Below are 27,020 nucleotides of genomic sequence, written 5' to 3' on the forward strand. Positions count from 1 at the left end.
GCATCAGAGGTTGATGGGTGAAGAACGAATCTTCGAAGGGCACTTAGAAGCTGAGAAGGGTGGCAAGGCGATGGAAAGGGCGCGCGCCCGGGCGAAGGCGCTAATATGGGCTAATGGAAGGGCCCAGGACACGGCGTTGGCTCCACGAAAGTCTTCGTCCATTCTCCGCCTGGCTGCTTCCCAAAGTGCCAGCCTTGCTAAAGGGGCATCGCTGCTGAGCCTAGCCAGGGCTGACCGCACCGGGATGGGAGGTAGGATGCAGGGGCGGGAGCCAAGGCCGAAGGGGCGGACGCGGGGTGGCGTCTAGCTCTCCATAAAGGGACCGTGGGGCCCCCGCTCTCTCCTGCGCTGGTAGCGGCCACCGGCAGGGAACACGGCGCAATGTCTGTTCGCTGCCAGCAGAGTCCGGTGCTGGCAGGCAGTGCCGCTTTGGCCGCCCTGGGGGCACTGGTCCTGTACCTCGCGAAGCCCTCCGGCTACGGCAAGTACTCGGAGAACCCGATGCCCGCGGCTATCCGTCTGCCCGCCCGCGCCGCCTGGTTCCTGCAGGAGCTGCCCTCCTTCGCGGTGCCCGTGGGAATACTCGCCCGGCAGCCCAGCTCTCTCTTGGGTCCGCCTGCGACTGTGCTTCTGGGCCTCTTCTGCGCACATTACTTCCACAGGTAGCGTTTTCCTTTGAGGGCGCGGAGTGGAGCGCACCGCCAGGCTCCCGGCGTCCAGGAGCGCAGCGCGCGGGGCGCTCGGAGGATCGCAGAGGGGCGGTGCGGGCGGCTGCAAGGAGCGTGGAGTGCGGGGCCAGGGGAGCATCTGACAGCGCCCGGGCTGCGGGCCGGAAGCGGGCTAGTGGAGAAGCGATCGCGGGCAGATGCCGCCTCCGCTCTGCACGGCTCCGAGCGCTTCTCAGGTCTGCTTCGAATCCTTTGACTGCGCTGGGGGAAGAACGGGGCTGGAGGCTACCTGGAAATCTCAAGCTGGGCAGAGCTGTTGGCCCGGTGGTAACCTCTCCGATTCCACGCGATCCCGTGTCACCTGTGGCGTCTTGCCCATCTCCCCTTCTCGTTCCTTCTTCACCTTTCCTTTACAGGGTGCGGGCGGGCTGGTTTTGAGGTCTTGAGGGAGCCCAAGTATTGGCATTTCCCGAAGGAATGTACCTCAGAGGCTCTGGATCAACTTATCTCGGCAGGGAGATGGGCAGAGCCAGACTTAAATGGTGGGAAAGAGAATGCAATGGGAACCCACGGGCCTAAGGAAGAGTCCCACTTCTCCGGGCCCACGGAAAAGGGACCGCGCTCACCACCAACTCGTTTCATGTTCCCCTGGTACATAAGTGTGAATGAGTTGAAGTTAACTTAGAGCCCAAATGTTTTTCTGAATGAAAAAAATCCCAAGTTCAGGAGAAATTTACCTTCTGGTCTGAGACGGAAAGAAACCAAGGGATTTCAGGATTTGGAGAATGACTGCTCGAAAGAGATTCATAGGGGAAGGAACGAGCGCTTGATTCAGTTGCCCACCATGCCTAGTCATTTGCCACCTGTAGTCCCATGTAGCCCCGTTGTAACCTTGTGAGATATGCACTTACTGTGCCCACTTTATAGACAAAGAAACCGAGGCTGTTTAAGGTTAAGTGGCTGAATGAAGATGATACAGCTGGGGACCAGCCAAATTAAAATCTAAGCCTGTGAAATTCCGTGGCTCAAGACCTTCCCACCATGTTAAACGGGTAGATACTCTGAAAGGAGAAAACAATTCATAGACAGAGAAGAGTTGCCAAACCAAACCAAGAACTGGAACAGAAGCACAGCCTTTTTTGAATAGAGAATTTATGGGATCAAAAAATCAAGGAAATCCAGGTTTAGCATTAGGGTAAAGAATTTGTCTCAAAGCTGAAAGGCATGATCCTCTCTCAAAATGGATCATGAGGGGAAAGTGATGCTTCATTTTGGGAAAAGGAAGTGTAGAGGAACAAGTTTTAAACTGTCTTTTCTTATAACCTCTTCTTATCCTCTGGATCTTTTTTATTGGTTAAGATTTAATAGTTATGCAATTTTAACTGAATTCTCACTCTTTTAATAATTATTTGCCAAGCAATCATTTTATAAATGGTTGTCCTTTCTGGATTTTATTTTACCCAGATTTAAGTGGTTTAATTTGCACAGAAAGAAAGACATTAGATGTAGAAGGTTAGAGACCAGCTTTTGACCTCACTTGTTTTCTGAAAGCATATTTAACAGAAAAATGTGATTTTTATCAGAAAGTTACTTTTGGCACTGTAAACAATATTTTTATGAGTTCATTTCATCTTACAGCAAAGATTAGTGTTTTCTGACAATCCTTTTAACAAAGACTTTTAGACTTGTTTTTAAAGCCAAAAGATACTTTTCCTTAATAAATTATGACAAGTACATTAAAAGAACCAAGGAAGTAATTACTCATAAAATGAATATCGACATACTGTTCATCTTATTCAGGGGAAATTTAAAATGTAAGGAAAAGATCTGGGGACTAAGTCTGCCTGAAGGAAAATTCCCACTGAAAACGCAACTCTGGGTGAATGAGTTGTCCCTAAGGAATGAAGATGTGATGTTTTGTACATCATTCCCCTTGTGTGAACTCTTTGTTTGAGTCCACTGGACTATTGAATCTGTTATCATTTTGAGTGCTTACAAGGGGTTACTCCAAGCACTATTTGAGTTATCTATAATCCTCATACCAGCCCATTAAGGATGTTCTGTTATCACCTCCATTTTGCAGGTGGGAAACTGGGGCCAAAAAATGATTAAATAACTTGCCCAAGGTCACACAGTAACCAGGGAGCTAGGATTTAGATCCATGGAGTTTGAATACAGATATCAGGCTACCATGATAAACTGTTGGTTTTTTTTTTTGATAAACTGTTTTATATTTGTTCTTGCTGTCTTGTTCTTGCCCTTTAAACAACTATAGGTCTAAAGTTATTTTTTGTTATAAAAATAATGAATGTTTACTATAGAAATTGTGGAAAGTACAAAAGTAGAAAAATTTCCATAATTTCAGCACCTGAGTACATTAATTGTTAATGTTTTGGGACATTTCCATCAAGGCTTTAATTTTTCTTGGTAGATTTTTATACACACTTGCTATATTGAATATATATAGATTTTAGTTCTACCTGAGTACTGTCCATAATAAAAATTTCCTACATTATCATAGAATCTTTGTAAATATCATCTTAGTGGTTGCTCATTTTTCATTTATCCTAAAAACAATAATTTATCTATCCATTAATTTATAGTTTTTGAAATAATTTTAATAATTTTTACATAGAAGTTTTATTAAATTGGACAATTTGTCTTTTTGTTTAGGCTAGGTTAAATAAGGCTATGATGTACATTTCTGCATCTAATATTTTTTCAGATGTCAGGACCATTCTCTTAGCCAGGCTTCCCAGAAGTGGTTCAAAGATATGAGCATTTTGGCTTTAGGTTTTAGAAGTCATTTGGGTTGATAGTGAGGGCACATTAAAAAAAAAAAGCTCCAAACTGTCTTGGTTTTATCCTGTCCTGTGCATAGCTATGACACAGAGAATATGATGGAGGGGAAAGTGTTCACAAGAAGGCTGGTTTATCTGTGGCTTAGACTCTTTTGCAAAATGTCCTTTGGGGACTATTCAGAAAGTAATATGTCCCATAGGATAGAAGGTGAAACTCTTTGTACTTTTCTCCATACAAGGATGACATACTAGAACACGAATTTCACAAGGGCGAAGAAGTTTTTCTCATTTGTTCATGGCTGTGTCTTGGTGTAGAAAGTGCTGGTACATAGCTGATACTCACTTAAATTTGTTGAATGCATGAATGAACTCTTCTTCTGACATCAGTAAAGGCAGTCAGAAATGTGGGAGAGCTAACAATTACTTAGGAATCATTGCTGAGATTGCATGGCTAGGTCAACTCAGATCATTCTCTTCCCTTCAGAATCTATTGTTGTGGATATTTGGATGGTTTAGCTACATAAAAATGACTGCTGTGTAAGCATGTTGCCTAATCCCACGTCTAAAGTTGTTTAAAGTCAGAATTTTCTCACCTCTTGTTGACCTTGATTATAGCCTGGAATGATACTTTGCCCCTACTCTCTGGTTGATCATTTTCTCAACTTGCCATGGTGTTTCATGCAATAGTCATCACACCACCTAAGCCTGGGGGAAGCAGAAGTTTTTTCAAGACTTGGGTGTGACCTTGCTGCTTAGATGAAAAACAAAAATCTCTTTTCAAAAAAAGGTGACTATTTTGTAAAAAGTTGATGGCAATTTGACCTTCCATGAGGCACGTCCAGAAGCAGAGGGTAATGCACACATTAGAATCTATTTGAATTTGGAGAGAACTTTTCTGTAGTTTAGACGCTGAAACTAATGATGTTTTCTATTCAGCCAAGTACAACTATGGCTTCAGTAAGAGGTCTTTTTGCTTGATTGCTTAGTTCATCCTCCAGAGCATGAATCCTCCATCCTTCAAGACTCAGATCATCACTTCCTCCAAGAAGCCTTCTCTGAGTTCTTTCTCCTTTTGTAAATCAAGATGTGGTACCATTCCTTGGGCTTTCATAGCAGCCAGGGTGGCTTTCCATGAGGCACTTCACACACTTGATCATAATTCTCTGTTTTAAAGAAATGTCACATCTGTCCAGGCTCCTCATTTTATAGAAGCAGAGTGCCACAGAGTTTAGTCAATTAGGGGCAAAGAAGGGACTGGAACTTGAGTCTCCTGTTGTGCCCTGTCAGTGCTTCTCCAATCTCATGACCTGCACACATCTCAAATATTCAGAAGTAATCAAACCTTGTGAAGGAATTAGTTATTGGCTGAAAATTAGAATGATGATTAATGTGGACATTGGAAACCATCTTAACAAATCTCCCCTCTTACACACTGAGAAGAAAGGCCCACACAGAATAAACTGAATTCTTGTGGTCACTTAATCATGTGTTAAGGACATTCATGAGGCAAAATTTGGATCAATAAAAATTAACTGAGAGATTCTTTAAAATGGGGGTCAGCAAGCTTTTTCTGCAGAAAAGCTAGATAGTAGCTACGTTAAGCTTTGCAGTCATACAAGCTCTGCTACAGGTACTCAACTCTGCTATTGCAGCATGAAAACACAGACAGTATGTAGAGAAATGAGTGTGGTAATGTCCCAGTAAAACTTTATTTACAAAAACAGGTAGTGGGCTGTATTTGGCCTGTGGGTCATATTTAGCCAGTCCTTCCTTAAGAAAACCATGAGTAGCATAGCTTTGCATTTAGTTCTCTGTTAATTCTATCATAAAATTGTGTTAAATCCTGTATAGGAATTTGGTAGTAAATCTCATTTTCTGAGGATTCCTGGGTTCCGAGTCCTTTATTTGAAACTTTGTGGGAAATAGTAGGAGTCTTGGAGTTTACATTCTAAATGGGGTGACATCATAAGCACATCTGAAACATATACAGCTATGTTTGTCAGAGATGTAAACAAGCTTTAGAGATCTTTGACCACTTTTACCACACTGAAGAAGGGACCAACTTCTTACTCATTTTAAGTCTAATTTAATGTCACTTAAAAAGAACAATCATGATAAGGAAATAGCGATCCAAGTTGGTGAAGTGATGTGTATGCAGTTACATGGTGAGGAAGGGGCAGAGTGGGGCTTGAACTTGGGTCTCCCAATGTCTTTATCAGAGTCCCACAAGCTCAGAGCTGTGCTGGGCCCTAGGGGAACACCCAGAAGAAGTACAGTAGCTGGTCCTTGCCCTCCGGGAGGAAGGTGGGAAAACACGTCATAGTGTGTCTGACACTCCATCTAACGTGAAAGCTTGGTGGTGGCAATGTCAGTGTGAGAGGTCCAGGACAGGTGGGAAAATGCAAATTGAGGGATATGTGGACCGTGGTCACGCTACTGAATGTGTTGAGGTCTCCGGTGCCTGTCTGAGTGTGCAGATGGGTGGGTGGGTTTTGAGGAAGCCCAATAAATGACACCCCTCCTCCCCACCCAAGTTCATAATCAACTAAGAGACCCAGGAATCAGGCAACTAGAGACAAATTACCACCCTTATTAGTGGTAAAGCTGGTTTGGGGCAACATGGTTTCCATTTTGGATCCTAACACTGCCCCTCAGAAATACTCAGCAACAATGATGGCTGAATACCACAGGCCTTACGCAGTAGTGCCTGTTCTGGAAAGACAGCAGAATGAGAGAAGGCCCGAGCTGCAAACATTCCTTGAGAGGTCCTGATTTCAAATTTACCATTTATTCCTCCTTTCCTGAGGGGAAATAAGTGAGGGAGAGTGGAAAGGCCAGGAGGGATACTCAACTGAAGGGCCCTCTGTAAGCACGAGGAGGAACATAAATGTTTTCTGTTACCAGATAGACTATGAAAATTGTCTACTTATTGATTTTTGCCAGAGCCTGGCAACTTAGTTCTGGAACCTGGGGCACTTCCCATTTTGCTTTTTGACTCCTTGCCACATATGGCAATGGGGATATCAAAGGCTGGACTCAAGATGTTTAAAAAGTTGCTGTGCTCAACCCAGCAGCCTTTGAGGAGACTCAGCTTAGGATAGGAGCTCTAAATTTTAAAACCCTCTGAACTGGGGCCAGCAGTGCAATTTGCCTTCCATTTGAAAGGGGGATAAAGGAGAAACCAACATTTATTGAGGTCCGGGTGTTCCTGGAATTATGTTATGTGTTTTATATCAGTTATCTCATTTTATCCTTGAGACAATTGCTGTTATTAACGTGACTTCACAAATAACTGCACTCTGCCTGATTGTGGTGATTGGTGGGAGCAAAGGGGAGTGATGAGCAAGCACTTAACTGGTCCTCAAAGGATGGTATATTCCCAGATTTGTGAGTGGGAATGAAGTGTTCAGTCAGGGAAAGGGGGCTGTTTGGTAACCTATGACTTAAAATTGCCCTATGCGCCATATGTGCTCCATCTTAGAATACATCTCCTCTTTTTAAAATCAAATCTCTTTTTTATCATGCCATAATATCTGATCCTACTATCCAAGCCTTAAATCAGTTCTGGGCCATTTTCAAGATTCTCCCATTATACTTACTTCACGTTGTCGAGGCTGATCCTAAAAGTTACTGTGAAGAAAGTAAGGCCATTTGCTTTTGACGGTTTTTCTATTTGACCATGAAAACTCCCAAATCCTCTTCTGCGTGCATTCTTTGCTTCTCGCTCCTGCCTCTATCTGTCCTCTTTCAACAGCAGTGCTTGGTCTCACTTCAGTCTCCCAGTGAATGTTCTTTACTTACTAAAAGTTACCTATCTGATAAACAAATCTAAATACTAGTGTGTTAGGTCTTTTGTTTTCTTGTTATTGAATTTTGAAAATTCTTATATATTCTAGATACAAGTTCTTCACCAAATATGTGTTTTGCAATTAGTTTCTCCTGGTCTGCATGACTTACCTTGTTTCATTCTCTTAACTGTATTTTTTGAAAAGCAGAGGTTTTTAATTTTGATGAAGTCCAGTTTTTCTATTTGTTTTCATGCAATTAGATCTAAGAAACCTTTATCTAGTCTAAGGTCACATGGATTTTCTCTTATTTTCTTATAAAAGATTTATTGTTTTAGGTTTTACATTTTTGTCTATTTTGAGTTAATTTTTATATATGGTTAGAAATATGAATCAAAGTTCTTTCTTTTGCTTATGGATAGCCCATTGTTCTAGTACCAATTGTTAAAAATACTTTTCTTTCTCTAATGAAATTGCTCCTGCACCTCAGGATATGAACAGATACTTTGCTAAAGAAAACGTATGAATGGCAAATAAAAACAGGGAAAGATGCTCAACATCATTAGTCATTCAGTTCAATTCAGTTCAGTCACTCAGTCATGTCTGATTCTTTGCAACCCCATGGACTGCAGCACACCAGGCCTCCCTGTCCATCGCTAGCTCCCAGAGTTTACTCAAACTCATGTCCTTTGAGTTGGTGATGCCATCCAGCCATCTCATCCTCTGTCGTCCCCTTCTCCTCCTGCCTTCAATCTTTCCCAGCATCAGGGTCTTTTCCAGTGATTCAGTTCTTCGCATCAGGTGGCCAAAATATTGGAGTTTCAGCTTCAGCATCAGTCCTTCCAATGAATATTCAGGACTGATTTCCTTTAGGATGGACTGGTTGGATCTCCTTGCAGTCCAAGGGACTCCCAAGAGTCTTCTCTGACACCACAGTTAAACAGCATCAATTCTTCAGTGCTCAGCTTTCTTTATAGTCCAACTCTCACATCCATACACATACACATACAATCTCACATCACATAATGTGATCTCATGTTACATTAGTCATTAGGGAAATGCTAATCAAACTACAATGGGATACCAGTATGTTTCCATTAGAATGGCTACATTAAAAAGACTGAAGGTACCAAGTGCTACGGAGGCTGTGGAAGACTAGAACACTTATACATAGTTGATAGGAATGTAAAATGGCAATCTCATTGGAAAACATTTTGAAGTCTCTTAAAAAGTTAAACATAAACATACCATGTGACCTGCCCATTCCATTGCTAGCTCTTTTTCCAGCAACATAAAAGCATATGTTGACACAAAGACTTGTATACAAATGTTTCTAGCAGCTTAATTTGCAGTAGCCAAAAACTGGAAACCACCCAAGTGTCCATCAAAAAATAAATGAGTAAACAAACTGGCATAGCCAAGTAACAATACTACTCCACCATAAAAGTGAATGACCTATTGATGTGAGCTACAAGGATGAAGCTCAGAAAAATTATTCTGGATGAAGAAGCCAAGCAAAAAGAGAGTGCATGCTTTATGATTCCAATCGTATACAACACCGTGAAATCCAAACTCATCTATGGACCATGAAGTACATCAGTGGTTTCCTGGGGACAAAGGGAGAGGCAAAAAAAAAAAAAAAAAGGGAGAGGCAGAAGGATGAGATTATGAGGAGTATGAACAAAGTTTTGGTGGAGATGGATACGTTCATTATTTTGATGTCATGACGGTTTTAAAATTTATCAAACTGCATGCTCTAAATATGTGCAGTTGATTGTTAATTTATCTCAATGAAGATTAAAAAAACTATAGGTAGACCTATGAAAAAACTGTGTGTATGTGAGGCCTTGTGTCACTGAGAATTGTTCAAACTTTCTGTGAGGTGAAGTTTAACAATAGCTGAATAGCTGTTCACTTTCTTCCCCCCAGTAATTTCACTTGGGGAGAATACTCAAGGGAAATAGTCCAAAAGAAAGAAACAATTTACAAAAAATTATGGTATTACAGTTCACAACTGTAGAATACTGGAAGTTACTTAAATGCTCTACTATTAAGGGCTGATTGTAACTAATATGATTGAAAATTATATATACTTCAAAAATATTAGCTTCTTGAATCTGTGTCTGTGATGAAAATAAGTACAATGTATAAGGTCATTTAGTGAAGAAATAGCACAAAATGAATATGCGCTGAGAAATCCCCATCAACACTTATGAATTAACATATTAATTAAAGTGATATGAATAGCTGATAATTTTGGTTTATAGATTTGTATGTAATATTTTCAAAGTGTTTAATTGTATAACTCTCACTATACCTAATAGAAGGAATAATACTGACATTATGAGATTTTAAGTTACCTTGCTAACTGTGTATTTAAATGCCAGTAGAGATCAAGACATTTATACAAGAATGGGTAAACACAAGGTCCTACTGTATAGCACAAAGAACTATTGATATATGAAATATCTTGTGATAAACCATAATGGAAAAGAATATAAAAAAGAATGTATATATGTGTATAACTGAGTCATTTTGTGGTACAGCAGAAATTAACACAACACTGTAAATCAACTATACTTCAATAAAATGATAAATTAAAAGGAAAGATCTTTCTACAAATAAGCATTGCTTTGAGGGGGAAGTCACCACTACATGATCTCCCCCACTAAGCCACTATGACATCACTAACTTCTGAAATTGTCATCTTTCATATTGATCCTTTGAGTTAGGGTGTTGAAGATTCCTTAAAATGCAGTTGTTTTTAAAGTTGTTCTATTGCTCAGTCGCTCAATTGTATCTGACTCTTTGTGACCCCATGGACTGCAGCGTGCCAGGCTTCTCTGTCCTTTACCATCTCCTGGAGCTTGCTCAAACTCATGTCCATTGAGTTGGTGATGCCATCCAACCATCTTGTCCTCTGTCGTCCCCTTCTCCTCCTGCCTTCAGTCTTTCCCAGCATCAGGTCTTTTCTAATGAGTTGGCTCTTCACATCAGGTGGCCAAAGTATTGAGGCTTCAACTTCACCATCAGTCCTTCCAATTAAAAGCAGAGATTTTTGTAGTTTGGTTGAAATCTATCATATTGCTATTTGTTTCTATTTGTCTCTCTGTTATTTGTTCCTATTTTCCCTCTATCTTCCATCTTTTGAAATGAGTGTTATTTTATTCCATTACATATCATCATTTACTTTCAAGTGATATTATACCACTTCATGTATAGGAATATGAAATAATATGCTTCCATTTCTCCCCTGTTGACCTTTATGCTATTGTATTTGTTTAACTCCTACACATGCCATAAGAAGCTTCAACATATTGCTCTTATTTTTGTTTAAACAGTCAATTATCTTTTAAAGGGATTTAAAGGATAAAATCATGTATTTGTCATTTCTGATGTTCTTTACTTTTGAATGTTGATCTATATTTCTATCTTATATTATTTTTACTTTTGCCTGAAGAATTTAATTTTTTAGGACAGTTTTTGTTCACATTTTGAATATCTGAAAATGTCTTTATATCTCCTTTGTTTCTGAAGGTATATAATTCTAGATATAACATTCTAGATTGCAGCTATTTACTTTCAGTACTTTAAATATGTTGCTTCACTGTTATCTTGCTTACATCATTTCCAAAAAGAAACCTGTCTTCTTCCTTATCTTTTTCCTCTTTTATGAAACTGTCTTACAGATCACTGATGCTTTTATCATTGTTTAAGATGTTTTTTTCAGTGTGTTTCTTTTGGATAGTTTCTGTTGCTATGTCTTCAAGTTTACAGTCTTTTATTCAGTGATATCTTATGTATTGTTAATCCTGTTTCCATCTCAGACATTGTAGTTTCCATGTCTAGAAGTTGGATTTTGGCCTTTTTTGCTATTTTCTATGTCTCTACTTAATTTTATGCACATATGAAATACAATTATAATAGCTGTTTTAATGTCATTGTCTGGTCGTTCTAACATTTGTGTTTTCCTGCTTCTTTGCATGTCTGGCAATCTGGACAGAGGAACTTGGTGCATGGAGTCAGAAAGAGTCAAACATGACCGAGCAAATAAGTACAGCATGGCACATTGTACCTTGCTGGCTATTGCATATATTTGTATTCTTATAAATATTCTTGAGCTTTGTTCTGGGGTGCAGTTAAGTTACTTGGAAGTAATTTGGCCCTTTCAGATCTTGATCTGATTTTCTAGGTACTTCTAGAAGAGTGCTAGTGCAAGGGCTAATTAATTCCCTCCTCTGATCCAAGGCCTTTTTGAGTACTCTACCCAGTGTCGCATGTATTACAAGCTTTTCATTCCGGCTGGTGGTAATGGGTTCTATTCCTGGACCATTCCAAATGACATCAGAATCGCTATAGAACTGGGATACAGTGTAAAGTCAAACAGCTAGAATTAGAAAACCACAGTTTTGTTTTGCAAACAATGAGAAATAAAGGATACAAAATTGTAGCTTAGAGAAATGATGTATTTGTGTTCAACAGTGAACATGTCGTGTCCTTAGCTTAACTTAGTAAGCTTGCTGAACTTTGTACTTCAAGATGAAAACCACCGAATGTCACAATTTACAATTTGTTATTTTGGTCATGGTCATTTATTATGAGTGGCTGAGCAGGTGTGTTTACACAACGCCAAAACACACACCAAATCTATCAACTTAAAAAGAAGAGATAAACTAGTTATTCAAATTAATTGATTAGTTACTCAGGTCAAGAGATCTATCTGGGTCTATTAGTACACTAAGATCTTGATATTAGGAACAAACAAACAAATAAATGAATAGGGTCAGTGGTCTGTAGCCTGTCTCTTGTAGGAGGTTGTACCTCAATGATGATTACTCTTTCCATCACTCAGAAGAATCCTCAGTTTCTTAAAACTTTGGTAATTAATTGGATATTCAGACTGAACTTCTATTTTGATGTAGAGGCAGAAAGAAAGGAAAATTGAATGAATGAGCAATTCCAAGTTCTCTCAATACTACCAAGACAAAAATATTAAGAAACAATATAAACAGGAAACTTAAAACTGGTGTACTATATTTTAGGTCTTCATGAGCTGGTCATCTCAATGTTTTTCATAATTTTAATGTATCTATTGGATCATGACCACCAGATAATTCACACCAGATGACATTTGCAAGGTGTTGACAATGGGACCTATCTGTCCTGGAATTTTTTCCATGGTACAACCCTTATGGAAAATGATCTACCATTCTACTGCAGGGGGAAAAAAGTAGTTTTATTGAATTGAACCCCTTAAAAATTGCTATATTTTGTAGTCTAATTTCTCTGTGTGTATATTTGGAGAAACCAAAACATCTGGTCACTGCCAATTTGAAAAAGTTTGTTAAATTTGCCATTGGAGGTTATGAAGTCAGTGGTTTTTCACCCTGGCTACACATTGGAGTCATCAGGGGGGACTCTAAAGTGCTGCCGATGCTCCCAATCCTCTGCCCATGATTCAGAGTGATTTATCTTCAGTGTGCCTCTTCACCTTTAGCATTGGGTGGTTTGAATATGCAACCAGAGGTGAGGGCCTCCAATGTAGACAAACCCTGGTGAAACTGGCATTTTTTTCGACCAGTGAATGCAATAAAGCAAAATGCTCAAGAACATAAACTCTGAAAATAGTTCCACCTGGACTTGGATCCCAACTGTGATGTTTCATAGCTGTACCAATTTGGGCTAATTTAATCTCACTGTGCCTTAGTTTCCTCATCTGCACAATGGGGATAATTACAATATTACCTATCTCCTAGGGTTGCTGTAAAGATTAAATGAGTTAATATGTGCAAAGTACTTAGAACAGTACCTGGAACATAGTAAGCACTGTATAAATATTAGTTGTACGTGGTTCTTTGCTGGCAGTTCCCTTACCAAATGTCTGAACTGAAATTAATTTCAGTGACCTAATGTTACTCTAACAAGGTGACTAGTTCCCTGTAGTTGCTATAAGAAATTACCACAAACTGGCTGGGTTAAAACAACAGAAATTTTTTCTGTCATCACTCTGGAGACCAGAAGTCTGAAATTTTTTTCTCCCATCCTTTTGGAGGCCAGAAGGCGTCAGCTGGGTTCCCTGTGGAATCTCTAAAGGGAGATCCTTCCTTGCCTCGTTCAGCTTCAGCAGCTGCCTGCATTTCTTGGCTTATCTATGTTCTGTCTTCACATTGCCTTTTTCTCTGTGTATCTTTCTTCTCTTCTTCTCTTTTCTTCTTCTGCTCCTTTCTTGTTTAAGGATACATTTAGCATCTATTCAGATTATCCAGGATAGCCTCATCTTCTCAAGATCCTTAATTTAATCTCATCGTTTGCCATGTAAGAATATTCACTCTTTTGCTATAATGAAATAACAGGCACAAGTTCTGGGGATTAGGGCGTAAACATATTTTGGGGGCCAGCATTCAAACCACAACACAAGATCCATAATTAAACATAAGCTTAGATGGCATGCACCACTGACTCATTCTGTATTTAGTCACTTTTGCATTTGACCTGTACTTCCCACTCTCTAAGATGTCCAAAACCATTACTTACATTGACAGGTATCTGAGTCTATAGACAAGTGACTGTTCATCATCAGTGTTATTTCTTGGGAAGCACTTAGGGAAGTAGGCCAAGGGCTCAGAGGACTGGTTGGCCTAATGCTCTTTGGCATTTAGAAAGGCTCCTACAAGGAAAGACCTCTTGGTGAGTTCTGCTCCAAGAAAATAATTTTGGGGAAACTTTATTTTATGATCAAATGCAACTCAAAACCTTCACCAATTCTGGGTTTAAATCCGGAAAAGTTTGATGCTCATTTTACAAGAGAACAGTGTGTTGTTGCATTAATCAGGACTCACTCTTTCAGTTTCAAGAGACAGAAAATTCAAGTAGGTTTAAGTAAAATCTGAATTTATTACCTTTCATGACTGGAAAATTCTAACTTCAGGTCCAGATTGATTTAGTGGTTCCAAAGATACCATCAAGATCTAGTTTCTCTCTGCAGCTGTTGGCTCTACTTCTTTTACTGGCTCTGTTTTCAGAAAGGCTGTCATTTGGTGGTAGCAAGACAACTGTAGCATCTAAGAGTGTATACCCTCCATGGGGTCGCAGAGTTGGACATGACTGAGCGATTAAGCACATCCTCTCAGATCCAGGGCATGTGCAAAAGAAGAGTTTTAGAAAAAACATAAGCAAAACCTTATTGGAGTTTATTGAGCTTATATGCCCATCTCTGAAATAGCCATTGTAATAGGGTTATCCTTGTTCTGATTGGCTGAGAATGAACCTTTTCACAGAGTAAGATGGGATGGAAGTGGGTCCCTGGTGGAGAACCAGGGTAGTTACCTAAAGAGGAAGAATGAATGTTGGGTGGCACATGCAACAAATGACTACCAGAGATGCAACAAGATCCTTGGACTAAAATGACTGAAAAACCAAACATGGATTCTTTTGAAGGGCATGTGGAATTTTTTTCCAACTGGATATTTTGATCTTAATTTTCCTTTCCAATTGGAAATGAATGAGTTGTTCTGAAGCAGAAGACCCCCTTTTAGATCTCATCTCTGCTGTCCCTTTGTAACTGTGTGACCTTAGGAAAACTACCACACCTCTGTGAACTTCGTATTCTTCACTGGCCTGGCAATAGTAACACACACACACACACACACACACACTCAGAATAAATGCCTTCTTCTCAGGACAGCAGGGTGCATTAACAGAATAAGCCTACCTGAACACAATCTGATTGGTATCAAAAAACCATCTGCCCCAATAATTCCTTCTGTGGCCGTGAAATACATCTGAAATCCTACCGTTCAAGTATTTCCTTTGGTTTAAAGCAGCGTATCTCCAGAGAGCCAGGTAAAAAATTCCAAGCAATTTTCAAAAATTCCAAGGAAAGGTAACAGGAAATCTTGCACCATTGACTACTCTTTATCCGCCCTATTAGAGGGGATGAACCAGAGAAAGTCACCTGTGAGATGATTTTTGTTACCATTTACAAGGCAATCATTAAGACCTTGAGAAAAATGCTTTTCTCTGTCCTTCCACATCTATTTTAGGATTCTTGTCTCACTATTTCTCCTTTCACTTAGGCAGGGCCTTCATGTTCTCTAGGGATACCCAATGCCATAGGGAACCTCCACACTGAAAAGCTCTATCTAGAATTCTCCTTTCCCCAAGTGCCTCAGGTTGTGAAATGACCTCTCTTGTCCATAATTACAATTCTCATTTTCACACTGGAGCTGATGTTAGGTAGGGTGAGTGGCATCTGATTACTATTTGTTAAAGTGTTTATGCAAAGCATGAATGAAGGACACGCTCAACTTTCTTTCGGGGATAATATTGATATTTCATCTTCTATTTTGGTATAAGAGTTTTTGAGAAGGATACTTGGGTCTTTTTCCTAGTCACCTAGAATCAGTTGCAAATGTACTCATAACAGGTGCTAACTCCCACTTCTGAGAGATCATTGCCCATAGGTTTTAGGTGTCGCTTAGAAGATAAGAGGAAGGAGAGCACCCTGAGAGAGTGGGACAAAAGAATGGGAGGTGTCAGTAAAAGAACTGGCAAGAAAAGATTTGAGACTGGGGAATTTGCAGGAAAAATAAATCTTTTGGGATATGACCATGTATGTCTGTAATCCTGAGAATGGAGGAGAAAGAGGGAAGCAGCAGGAGAGGGACCCACAGGGGATATGCTAGGAGCAGACAAAGACTAGGGCTCAAAGATCATTTTCACATGGGTCTTAGTCTGGCCCTTGGCTTTATACAGAGAAACTGTAATGATATATTTCCTTGGTTTGGAAAGAAACACTTAGCCATTAAGTTCTAATATGTGCCAGTTACATTAATCATACTGTTTAATTCTTTCAACAACCTTCTGAGTTTGGTTATTATCCTCCTTTTATAAATGGGAAACTGAGGTTCAGAGGAGTTAAGTTGCCAAGATCATTGTGGTAGTTAAAAATATATATCTCTAAATATTTTTGGTGTGACTTCCTTGAAAAGATGGTACCAAAGAGGTAGTTAAGAGAGTTCTTTATGTGTTCTAAATTCTAGTTCTTTGTAAGATATGTGGTTTGCAGATATTTCCCCCAATTGTGTAATCTGTCTTTTCATTCACTTAACAGGGTCTTATGAAAAGCAAAACTTTAAAAATTTTTGGTGAAGTCCAATTTATGAATTTTTACTTTTATGGATAATTCTTTGGATTTTCTATAGAGACAATCATGTTATTTTCAAACAAGAACAATTTTATTTCTTCCCTTCTGATCTGTATGCTTTTAATTTTTTTCTTACCTTACTGCTCTGACTAGAATTTCCAGCACTTTGTTAAATGGGAGTAGAAAGATAAGACATCTTGTCTTCTTTATGATCTCAGAGAGAAAACATTCAGTTATTGATCATTAAGTACAATGTTAGCTATAGATGAACTTTATCAAGTTCAGAAAGTTTCCCCTTATTCCTATTTTCTCACTGTTTTTATCATTAATGAGGGTTGAATTTCATCAACTTTTTTATACAATGATTGATATGATCATAATATTCCTTTTATTTTTCTGTTAAAAAGTTGGATTGCATTGATTGATTTTGAATATTGAACCAGTCTTGCATCCCTGGAATAAATCTTACTTGCTTGATGATGTTGTATAATTATTTTTATATATTGTTGAATTCTATTTCTTAATAGTTTGTTAAAAATTTTCGTGTCTGTAATCATGGGTTTTAGTACCTCATAACACTTTTTTCTTTGTACTGCGTTTGTCTGGTTTTTGTGTTAGAGTCAGTTCAGTTCAGTTCAGTTCATTCACTAAGTCGTGTCTGACTCTTTGCGACCCCGTGAAACACAGCACGCCACGTCTCCCTGTCCATAACCAACTCCTGGAGTCTACCCAAACCCATGTCCATTGAATCGGTGATGCCATCCAACCATCTCATCTTCTGTCATCCCCTTCTCCTCCTGCCCTCAATCTTTCCCAGCATCATGGTTTTCTCAAATGAGTCAGCTCTTCTCATCAAGTGGCCAAAGTATTGGAGTTTCAGCTTCAACATCAGACCTTCCAATGAACACCCAGGACTGATCTCCTTTAGGATGGACTGGTTGGATCTCCTTGCAGTCCAAGGGACTCTCAAGAGTCTTCTCCAACACCACAGTTCAAAAGCATCAATTCTGTGGTGCTCAGCTTTCTTTATAGTCCAACTCTCACATCCATACATGACTACTGGAAAAACCATAGTCTTGATTAGATGGACCATTGTTGGCAAAGTAATGTCTCTGCTCTTTAATATTCTGTCTAGGTTGGTCATAACTTTCCTTCCAAGGAGTAAGTGTCTTTTAATTTCATGGCTGCAATCACCACCTGCAGTGATTTTGGAGCCCAAAAAATAAAGTCAGCCACTGTTTCCCCATCTATTTGCCATGAAGTGACAGGACTGGATGCCATGATCTTAGTTTTCTGAATGTTGAGCTTTAAGCCAACTTTTTCACTCTCCTCTTTCACTTTCATCAAGGGGCTCTTTAGTTCTTCTTCACTTTCTGCCATAAGGATGGTGTCATCTGCATATTTGAGGTTATTGCTATTTCTCCCGGCAATCTTGATTCCAGCTTGTGCTTCATCCAGCCCAGCATTTCTCATGATGTACTCAACATATAAGTTAAATAATTAGGGTGACAATATACAGCCTTGATGTATTCCTTTTCCTATTTGGAACCAGTCTGTTGTTCCATGTCCAGTTCTAACTGTTGCTTCCTGACCTGCATACAGGTTTCTCAAGCGTCAGGTCATGTGGTGTGGTATTCCCATCTCTTTCAGAATTTTCCACAGTTTATTATGATCCATACAGTCAAAGGCTTTGGCATAGTCAATAAATCAGACATAGATGTTTTTCTGGAACTCTCTTGCTTTTTTGATGATCCAGCGGATGTTGGCAATTTGATCTCTGGTTCCTCTGCCTTTTCTAAAACCAGCTTGAACATCTGGAAGTTCACGGTTCACGTATTGCTGAAGTCTGGCTTGGAGAATTTTGAGCATTACTTTACTAGCGTGTGAGATGAGTGCAATTGTGCGGTAGTTTGAGCATTCTTTGGCATTGCCTTTCTTTGGGATTAGAATGAAAACTGACCTTTTCCAGTCCTGTGGCCACTGCTGAATTTTCCAAATTTGCTGGCATGTTGTGTGCAGCACTTTCACAGCATCATCTTTCAGGATTTGAAATAGCTCAACTGGAATTCCATCACCTGTACTAGCTTTGCTCCTAGTGATGCTTCCTAAGGCCCATTTGACTTCACATTCCCGGATGTCTGGCTCTAGGTGAGTGATCACACCATCGTGATTATCTGGGTTGTGAAGATCTTTTTTGTACAGTTCTTCTGTGTATTCTTGCCACCTCTTCTTAATATCTTCTGCTTCTGTTAGGTCCATACCATTTCTGTCCTTTATTGTGCCCATCTTTGCATGAAATGTTCCCTTGGTATCTCTAATTTTCTTGAAGAGGTCTCTAGTCTTTCCCATTCTATTGTTTTCCTCTATTTGTTTGCACTGATCGCTGAGGAAGGCTTTCGTATCTCTCCTTGCTATTCTTTGGAACTCTGCATTCAAATGGGTAACATTAGCCTTATAAACATTAGCCTTATAAAGTGAGAAGATTGAGCAGAATTAGAATTAAATTATTTAAAATGTTTGGTAGAATTCTCTAGTGAAACCATCTGGACCTGAAGGGTTTTTTTTTTTTTTTTTTTTTGAGGAGTTTTAAAGTTATGAATTAAATTTCCTTAATAGCTATAGGGCTAGTCAAATGGTCTGTTTCATTAAGGCAAGTTATGATAGCTTGTGTCTTTCAAGGATTTAATCCATTTCATCTAAACTGTCAAATTTATGCATGTATCATGTCTTCCCTGATAGCTCAGTTGGTAAAGAATCTGCCTGCAATGCAGGAGACTCTGGTTTGATTCCTGGATCAGGAAGATCCGCTGGAGAAGGAATAGGCTACCCTCTCCAGTATTCTTGGGCTTCCCCTGTGCTCAGCTGGTGAAGAATCTGCCTGTAATGCAGAAGACCTGGGTTCAATCCCTGGGTTAGGAAGATCCCCTGGAGAAGGGAAAGGCTGCCCGCTCCAGTATTCTTGCCTGGAGAATTCCATGGACTGAATAGTCCATGGGGTTGCAAAGAGTCAGACAAGACTGAGGAACTTTCACTTTCACATAGTTATTCATAGTATTTCATTAATATCCTTTTGATGTTTGCAGGTTCTATTTATTTCCTGATTATATTTTCTGTTTTTTCTTTATTAATCTCATTAAAGGTAAATTTTATTCATCTTTTCAAAGAATTAATTTTACTGCCATTTTAATATTTTGAATTTTATTGATTTTTTGCTTTTATCTTTATTATTACCTCCCTTTGGATTTATTATGCTCTTTTTTTTCTAGGATTTTAAAGTAGGGGTTTTGAGACCTTTCCTATTTTCCATTGTATGTACTTAGTACTACAAAATTTTCTGTGAGCACTGGTGAGATGTGGCCAGATTCTGAAAATATTTTGAGGTAGAGCTAGTAGGATTTGCTAATAGATTCTATGTAGATTATGAGAGAGAAAAAGAGAGAGAGAAGGGGAAGAAGTCAATGATGATTCAATGTCTTCAGTCCAAGCAAGTGGAAGAATGAACTAAAATGGGGCAGGTTCAGGGGTGTGCAGGTTTTGGGATGAGTGGTGAATCAGAGGTTTGGGTGTATTAAATTTGTGAAATCTTTTCAACTAAATATCTAGTAGGGAGTTGGCTATATGAGTCTGAGTTCAAGGACTGCAGACATCCTGCCTGGAGGCATAAATTTGGGAATTATAATGTTGTAGATGATAATATTAATAAAAGGTATGAGTCTAGAAGTGATCATTCTACAGTGGCTATAAATAAATAAATAAAGAGTCCTTAGCCCTGGGGCACTCCACTAATTAGAAGTCAAGAGAATGAAGAGAAACCAGCAAAAGAAAATGAAGAGAAATCAGTGAGGTAGGAGAAGAATCAAGAGAAAGTGGTGTGCTGGAAGCTGAATGAAGACAGTGTTTCCAGAATGATGGAGTGATCAACTCATCAAATAAGAGAGCTGAAAATTGGCTCTTGGAATTGAAAATATGGAGGTCTCTGGAGGTCTCACCAAGATCAGTTTCTGATGGGGAGAGGGAGGACAAAAGGAGGAACAGACATAGAGATGGCAAGTATAGACAACTCTTTTGAGGAGTTTTGCAGGAAAATGGGGTAATGGATAAAGGGGGAGATGGAGTTGAGGATGGAGTTATTACTATACATAACAAGTAAATATATACATGGAAGCCTTGTATTTTATATATAGAATTTGAATTCATTTGATTGACAATGAAATCTAAAATTTCATATAGTGAAAAGTCTTCAGTAGGCTTGATAATCTCAGCAATAGCATTTATGTTTGAAGAAGGCTTAGTTAAATATGAGATGGTCTATGCAAGATGTATAATTTTAAAGTTTTTTCTTTAGTTTAATTTGGATGTGCAATTTCAGTTAACTCTTTCCAATAAGCATCCCCCCAAATGAATATTTACTTAGCAGTGATAGAAAACTTTATATTTACATAGTGCTTATCAGACTTTGATTCAGAACAAACACAGAGGAAAGAAAATTTACAATAAAAAGTGTAGGAGGGAATTAAAGTGAAGTGGTTCCAAACCCCAGGGAAACTGAGTCTCAGGTCATATTGGGATCTGAAGGTAAAACTCACCTGCAACCCTCCACAGCACTAATGGTTAGCCTCTTGGGTGTTCTCTCCTCCCCTTCTTCATTGTTCTTACCACTTTGTGCACTGAAACTCTCATTTTAGACTGCTCCCAGCTTTCCAAGAGTAAAGTTTTTCCAATCAGAATGATTTTATTTGTTCTCCAGGACTCCTGGCTTTCCAGAGGTTTTTGCCTGTGTGGCTAGGTTGCATTTACCAGTCACTGTTGCAGTTGGGTGGTGCCAAAGGAATGAAAGTGGGAGTAATATATGCTACTTCTAGTCTGCAGCCTGGCCCTTAAGAAAACCTTTACACAATCCTCCATGCTGTTTTTGTCTGCTGGCCAGAGGAAGAAGATGCCCTGAAAGAGCCTGGATCCTCAATGATTATGGAGCAGAGCATCACTCCTAAACAGCATTGTGCTATGACACAAGCAAAGAATGAGCTTTTAATACATGGAAACTCTTGGGAGTTGTTTATTATAGTAGTGAGCCTGTCCTGAGTAATATGTACTCCTTTGGAAGAAATGTGATAGTATTGACTTTTCGTTCAGATTCTTAGAAAGTTCAGAAGGGGGGATACATGGTTTAAAGAGTGGATACATGGTTTAACTTGGAAAATGGCTGCATGCACTATGTCCTGGGTTTTCAAAAGGCAAGGACTTTGCCTTTGGGCCTGTTTTGGGGGTATTGATGGCACTTACAGTGCCACATTGGGAGGCCAACAACTATTTTTTTTAATAGCCTTTCTTTAGCCTGGAGAACCACTATACATACATATATATTATTATGGTTTTGATGAAGTCCAAAATATCTATTTTTTTCCTTCTTGGCTTTTGAAGGATCATTTTCCCAGGTGAAAAATTGTTTTGACAGGTTTTTTTTTTTTTTTTTGGTCAGACTACTGAATATGTCATTCCACTGCCTGCTTGCAGTGATTATTCTATTGAATGTGATGAGTTTCTTCTCTATTGCTGTTTTCAAGATTCTCTCTTTATCTTTGGCTTTCATTAGTTTAATCATGATATACCTAAATTTTGATATCTGTAAGTCTATCCATGTGACATTCACTGAACTTCTTGGATGTGTTGATTAGTGTTTGTCATCAAATTCAAAAGTTTTTGGACATTACTTCTTCAAATATTCTTTCTGCCCCCTTGTCATTATTATCTCTGTGTCCTACAGATTTCTGGACCTCTGTTTATTTTTCTCTATTCCTCAAACTGGAATAATTCAATTAAACTGTTTTCAACTTCATTGATTCTTTCTTCTGCCTGCTCAGGTCTACTGCTAAGTCCCTCTAGTGAATTTTTCATTTCAGTTGTTATACTTTTCAACTTCAGATTTTTATTTGGTTCCATTTTATAATTTATATCTCTATTGGTATTCTCTATTTGATAGTCTCTCATTCTTATAAATTCATTACTCAGCCATTAAAAAAAATACATTTGAATCAGTTCTACTGAGATGGATGAAACTGGAGCCCATTATACAGAGTGAAGTAAGCCAGAAAGAAAAACAACAATACAGTATACTAATGCATATATATGGAATTTGAAAGATGGTAACGATAACCCTATATGCGAGACAGAATAAGAGACACAGATGCATAGAACAATTTTATGGACTCTGAGGGAGAAGGTGAGGGTGGGACGTTCTGGGAGAATAGCATTGAAACATGTATATTATCATATGTGAAACAGAACACCATTCCATGTTCGATGCATGAGACAAATGCTCAGGGCCGGGGCAATGGGATGACCCAGAGGGATGGGATGGGGAGGGAGGTGGGTGGGGGGTTCAGGAAGGGGAACACATGTAAACTCATGGCTGATTCATGTCAATGTATGGCAAAAACTATTACAATATTGTAAAGTAATTAGCCCCCAACTAAAATAAATAAATTTATTAAAAAAAAATTCATTTAAGTCTTTAGACATGGTTTCTTTTAGCTCTTTGAACATATTTAAAATAATTAATTTAAAAATCTTGCCTAGTAAATCCAGTGTCTGGTCTTCTCAGACACAATGTTAGTTGGTTGCATTTTCTCCTATGAATGGCTCATAGTTTCTTGTTTCTTTGAATGTTCCATAGTTTATTGTTGAAAACTATAATACTATGAAACCGCTCTGGAAATCAGATTTTCTCTGCCTCCTAGGGTTTTTTGTTGTTACTGTTTGCCTAGTAGCTTTTCTGAACTTATTCTATGAAGCCTTTGTCTTCATTGATGTGGCTGAAGTCACTACTTGGTTTTCTTAGTGGCTAGTTAATAATCAGAGGTTTCCTAAAATGCCTGAAACAAATAAGTCTCCCAGTCTTTGCCAAGGTCCTCTGTGGGCATCTTAGAGAAGTCCTTTAACAATCACCCATGTAGTTCACAATTCTGCTTTGGCTTCACTTACTACTTGCTCAGACCTCAAAGTCAATCAGAAGGGAGAGCTTAGGAAATTTTCAGGTCTTTTAAAAAATATTTATTTATTTATCTATGGCTGTGCTGGGTCTTCACTGCTGCACGTGGGCCCTCTCAAGTTGCAGTGAGCAAGGGTTACTTGCAGTGGCTTCTCTTGTTGCAGAGCATGGGCTCAGTAGTTGTGGGCTTCGTTGCCACGTGGTATGTAGAATCTTCCCTAATCAGGGATCAAACCAGTTTCCTCTGCATTAGCAGTTGGATTCTCAACCACTGAACCATCAGGGAAACCCCAAGTCTTCTTTTAAGTATATGCATGGTGCTATGCATGTGCATGACTGTCTAGATTCTCAGAAATATGTATGAGATTATCAAAGCTCCTATGGGCATCTCATTTCTCAGTCTTCCCTTTTAAGCTTTTTGATTAGTCTAATATTGTCCCACCTGTTATCCACTGCCTCAGGCTGCTATGGTGCTAAAATATTAAAAAAGAACACCCCCCACACCCAGAAATTTTTAGCACTGGGTAAGTCTGAGTGAGGGGGACTAAAGATAAGTCTTTTGAGTGGAGTCATCACCAGGGAACCACCAAACAAGTATGACAATGTCTTCTCTTTGGAAATGAGGCTTTGAAAGACCTCAAGCCCTGTTTTGCTGCCTCCAAATCGGGGAATGGATGCTGTTACTTTTCAAGGCTGTGCAGAGCTGGAAAGGGGAAGATGGGATTAAGGTCAGTTGAAAATACCACAAAGCTTGTTATCCTTTCTGAGATTCAGTCTTTTTCTTACTTAAATGCTCTGTGTTTCTGCAAGCCTTGGTTGGTACCCAGAGCTCTTGAACAATGTGGCTGTTAGGGGCACTGATCCTCCAAGCAATTGAAAATCCATGCATAACTCATAGGCAGTCCTCCATGTCCATGGTTCCCCAGTATAAGCCATTCCTCCTTATCTGAGATACTGCATCCATGAATTCAACCAACCTTACATAGTGTAGTACTGTAGTATTTACTAGTGAAAAAAATTTGTAGATGAGTTGACCCAGGCAGTTCCAACTCCCATTGTTCAAAGGTAAACGGTATTTCTAATATTTGGGAGTGTGTGTTTAACAAGTTGGTTTTAAAGTTCACGTGAAGAATAAACATTAAAGGGCATCTTGAAAATCCTTAGGAAGAGTAATGATATAAGAATAGCCCCACCTAGTATTAAAACATATTTTATTTTAAAAAAGATTTATTTATTTATTTTTGGCTGCACTGGGTCTTCGTTGCTGCATATAGGCTTTCTCTAGTTGAGGCCAGCAGGAGCTACCCTTCGTTATGTCGTGTGGCCTTCTCATTGTGGTGGCTTCTCTTGTTGTGGAGCATGGGCCCTAGGTGCATGGGCTTCAGTAATTGTGGCACACAGGCTTAGTTGCTCTTTGGCATGTGTGGGATCTTCTCTGACCAAGGATTGAACCTGTGTCCCCTGCATTGGTGGGCTTCCCTGGTGCCTCCGATGGTAAAGAATATGCCTGCAATGCAGAAGACCCAGGTTCCATCCCTGGGTTGGGAAGATCTGCTGGAGAAGGGAATGGCTACCCACTCCAGTATTCTTTCCTGGAGAATTCCATGGAGAGAGGAGCCTGGTGGGCTACTGTCCATACTGTCCATGGGATCACAAAGAGTTGGACATGACTGAGTGACTAACACTTTGACTTTCACTTTCCTCTGGATTGGCAGGTGGATTCTTAACCACCAAACCACCAGAGGGGGTCCAAGATAAATTTTAAAAGTACAATTATTAAAAGTGTAGTACTGGCTATAGATAAATCAATGGAACAGAAACAAGAGTCTAGAAGAGGGACCAATATGTATGATAAATTCGTGTATAGTACCAATGGCAGTGTGTGTCAGTGAGAAAGAGATATTTAGTATATTTACTAGCATTAGGAAAAAAATTAACATTGTACATGAGGTGGTAACCAAAATCATCTCAAAGAAAAAGAAATGCAAAAAGAAAAAATTGTAGTCTGACGAGGCCTTACAAATATCTGAGAAAAGAAGAGAAGTGAAAGGCAAAGGAGAAAGGGAAAGATATACCCAACTGGATGCAGTGTTCCAGCAAAGAGCAAGGAGAGATAAGAAAAACTTCTTAAGTGAAAAAAGCAAAGAAATAGAGGAAAACAATAGAATGGAAAAGACTAAAGATCCCTTCAAGAAAAGTAGAGATACCAAGAAACATTTCATGCAAAGATGGGCACAATCAGGACAGAAATGATAGGGACCTAACAGAAGCAGAAGATATTAAGAAGAGGTGGCAAGAATACACAGAAGAACTATACAAAAAAAAACTTTCATGACCCAGATAATCACGATGGTGTGATCACTCACCTAGAGCCAGACATCAAACTACCATACAATTGTACTCATTTCACATGCTAGCAAAGTAATGCTCAAAATTCATCAAGGCAGGCTTCAACAGTATGTGAATTGAGAACTTCCAGATGTTAAAGCTAGATTTGGAAAAGGCAGAGGAACCAGAGATCAAATCGCCAACATCTGTGGGGTCATAGAATTATCAAGAGAATTCCAGAAAACATCTATTTCTTTTTCATTGACTACACTAAAGCCTTTGACTGTGTGGATCACAACAAACTGTGCAAAATTTCTTCAAGAGATGGGAACACCAGACCACCTTACCTGCCTCCTGAGATATATGTATGCAGGTCAAGAAGCAACAGTTAGAACCGGACATGGAACAATGGACTGGTTCCGAATTGGGAAAGGAGTATGTCAAGTCTGTATATTGTCACCTTGTTTATTAAACTTCTATGTAGAGTACATCATGTGAAATGCCAAGCTAGATGAATCACAAGTTGGAATCAAGATTACCAGGAGAAATATTAGTAACCTCAGATATGCAAATGATACCACCCTAATGGCAGAAAGTGAAGAGGAACTAAAGAGCCTCTTGATGAAGGTAGAAGAGGAGAGTGAAAAAGCTGACTTAAAACTCAACATTCAGGAAACTAAAATCATGGCATCCGGTCCCATCAGTTCAGTTCAGTTGCTCATTTGTGTCTGACGCTTTGCGACCCCATGGACCGCAGCATGCCAGGCCACACTGTCCATCACCAACTCCCCAAGTTTACCAAACTCATGTCCATTGAGTCAGTGATGACATCCAACCATCTCATCCTCTGTCGTCCCCTTCTCTTCCTGCCTTCAATCTTTCCCAGCATCAGGGTCTTTTCTAGAGTCAGTTCTTTGCATCTGGTGGCCAAAGTATTGGAGTTTCAGCTTCAGCATCAGCCCTCCCAATGAACACTCAGGACTGATTTCTTTAGGATGGACTGGTTGGATCTCCTTGCAGTCCAAGGGACTCTCAAGAGTCTTCTCCAACACCACAGTTCAAAAGCATCAGTTCTTCGACGCTCAGCTTTCTTTACAGTCCAACTCTCACACTCATACATGACTACTGGAAAAACCATAGCCTTGACCAGACGGGCCTTTGTTGGCAAAGTAATGTCTCTGCTTTTTAATATGCTGTCTAGGTTGGTCATAACTTTCCTTCCAAGGAGTAAGCGTCTTTTAATTTCATGGCTGCAGTCACCATCAGCAGTGATGTTGGAGACCCTCAAAATAAAGTCAGTCACCG

At 39.4% G+C, this 27,020-nt stretch overlaps 1 protein-coding gene across 1 annotated transcript in view; it reads left to right on the plus strand.

The window, feature by feature from the left end:
• The first annotated feature begins 381 nt into the window (after positions 1-381).
• Positions 382-27,020, plus strand: part of SRD5A2 (steroid 5 alpha-reductase 2) — a 51,199-nt gene continuing 24,560 nt past the window's right edge. Inside the window, exon 1 of the mRNA XM_081590333.1 lies at positions 382-662. Coding sequence (XP_081446459.1) covers positions 382-662 — 281 coding nt within the window. The remainder of the gene's footprint in view (positions 663-27,020) is intronic.

Source organism: Giraffa tippelskirchi, chromosome 4, assembly GCF_054371585.1.
Source record: "Giraffa tippelskirchi isolate mGirTip1 chromosome 4, T2T-mGirTip1v1.2.pri, whole genome shotgun sequence".
Taxonomy (NCBI): domain Eukaryota; kingdom Metazoa; phylum Chordata; class Mammalia; order Artiodactyla; family Giraffidae; genus Giraffa; species Giraffa tippelskirchi.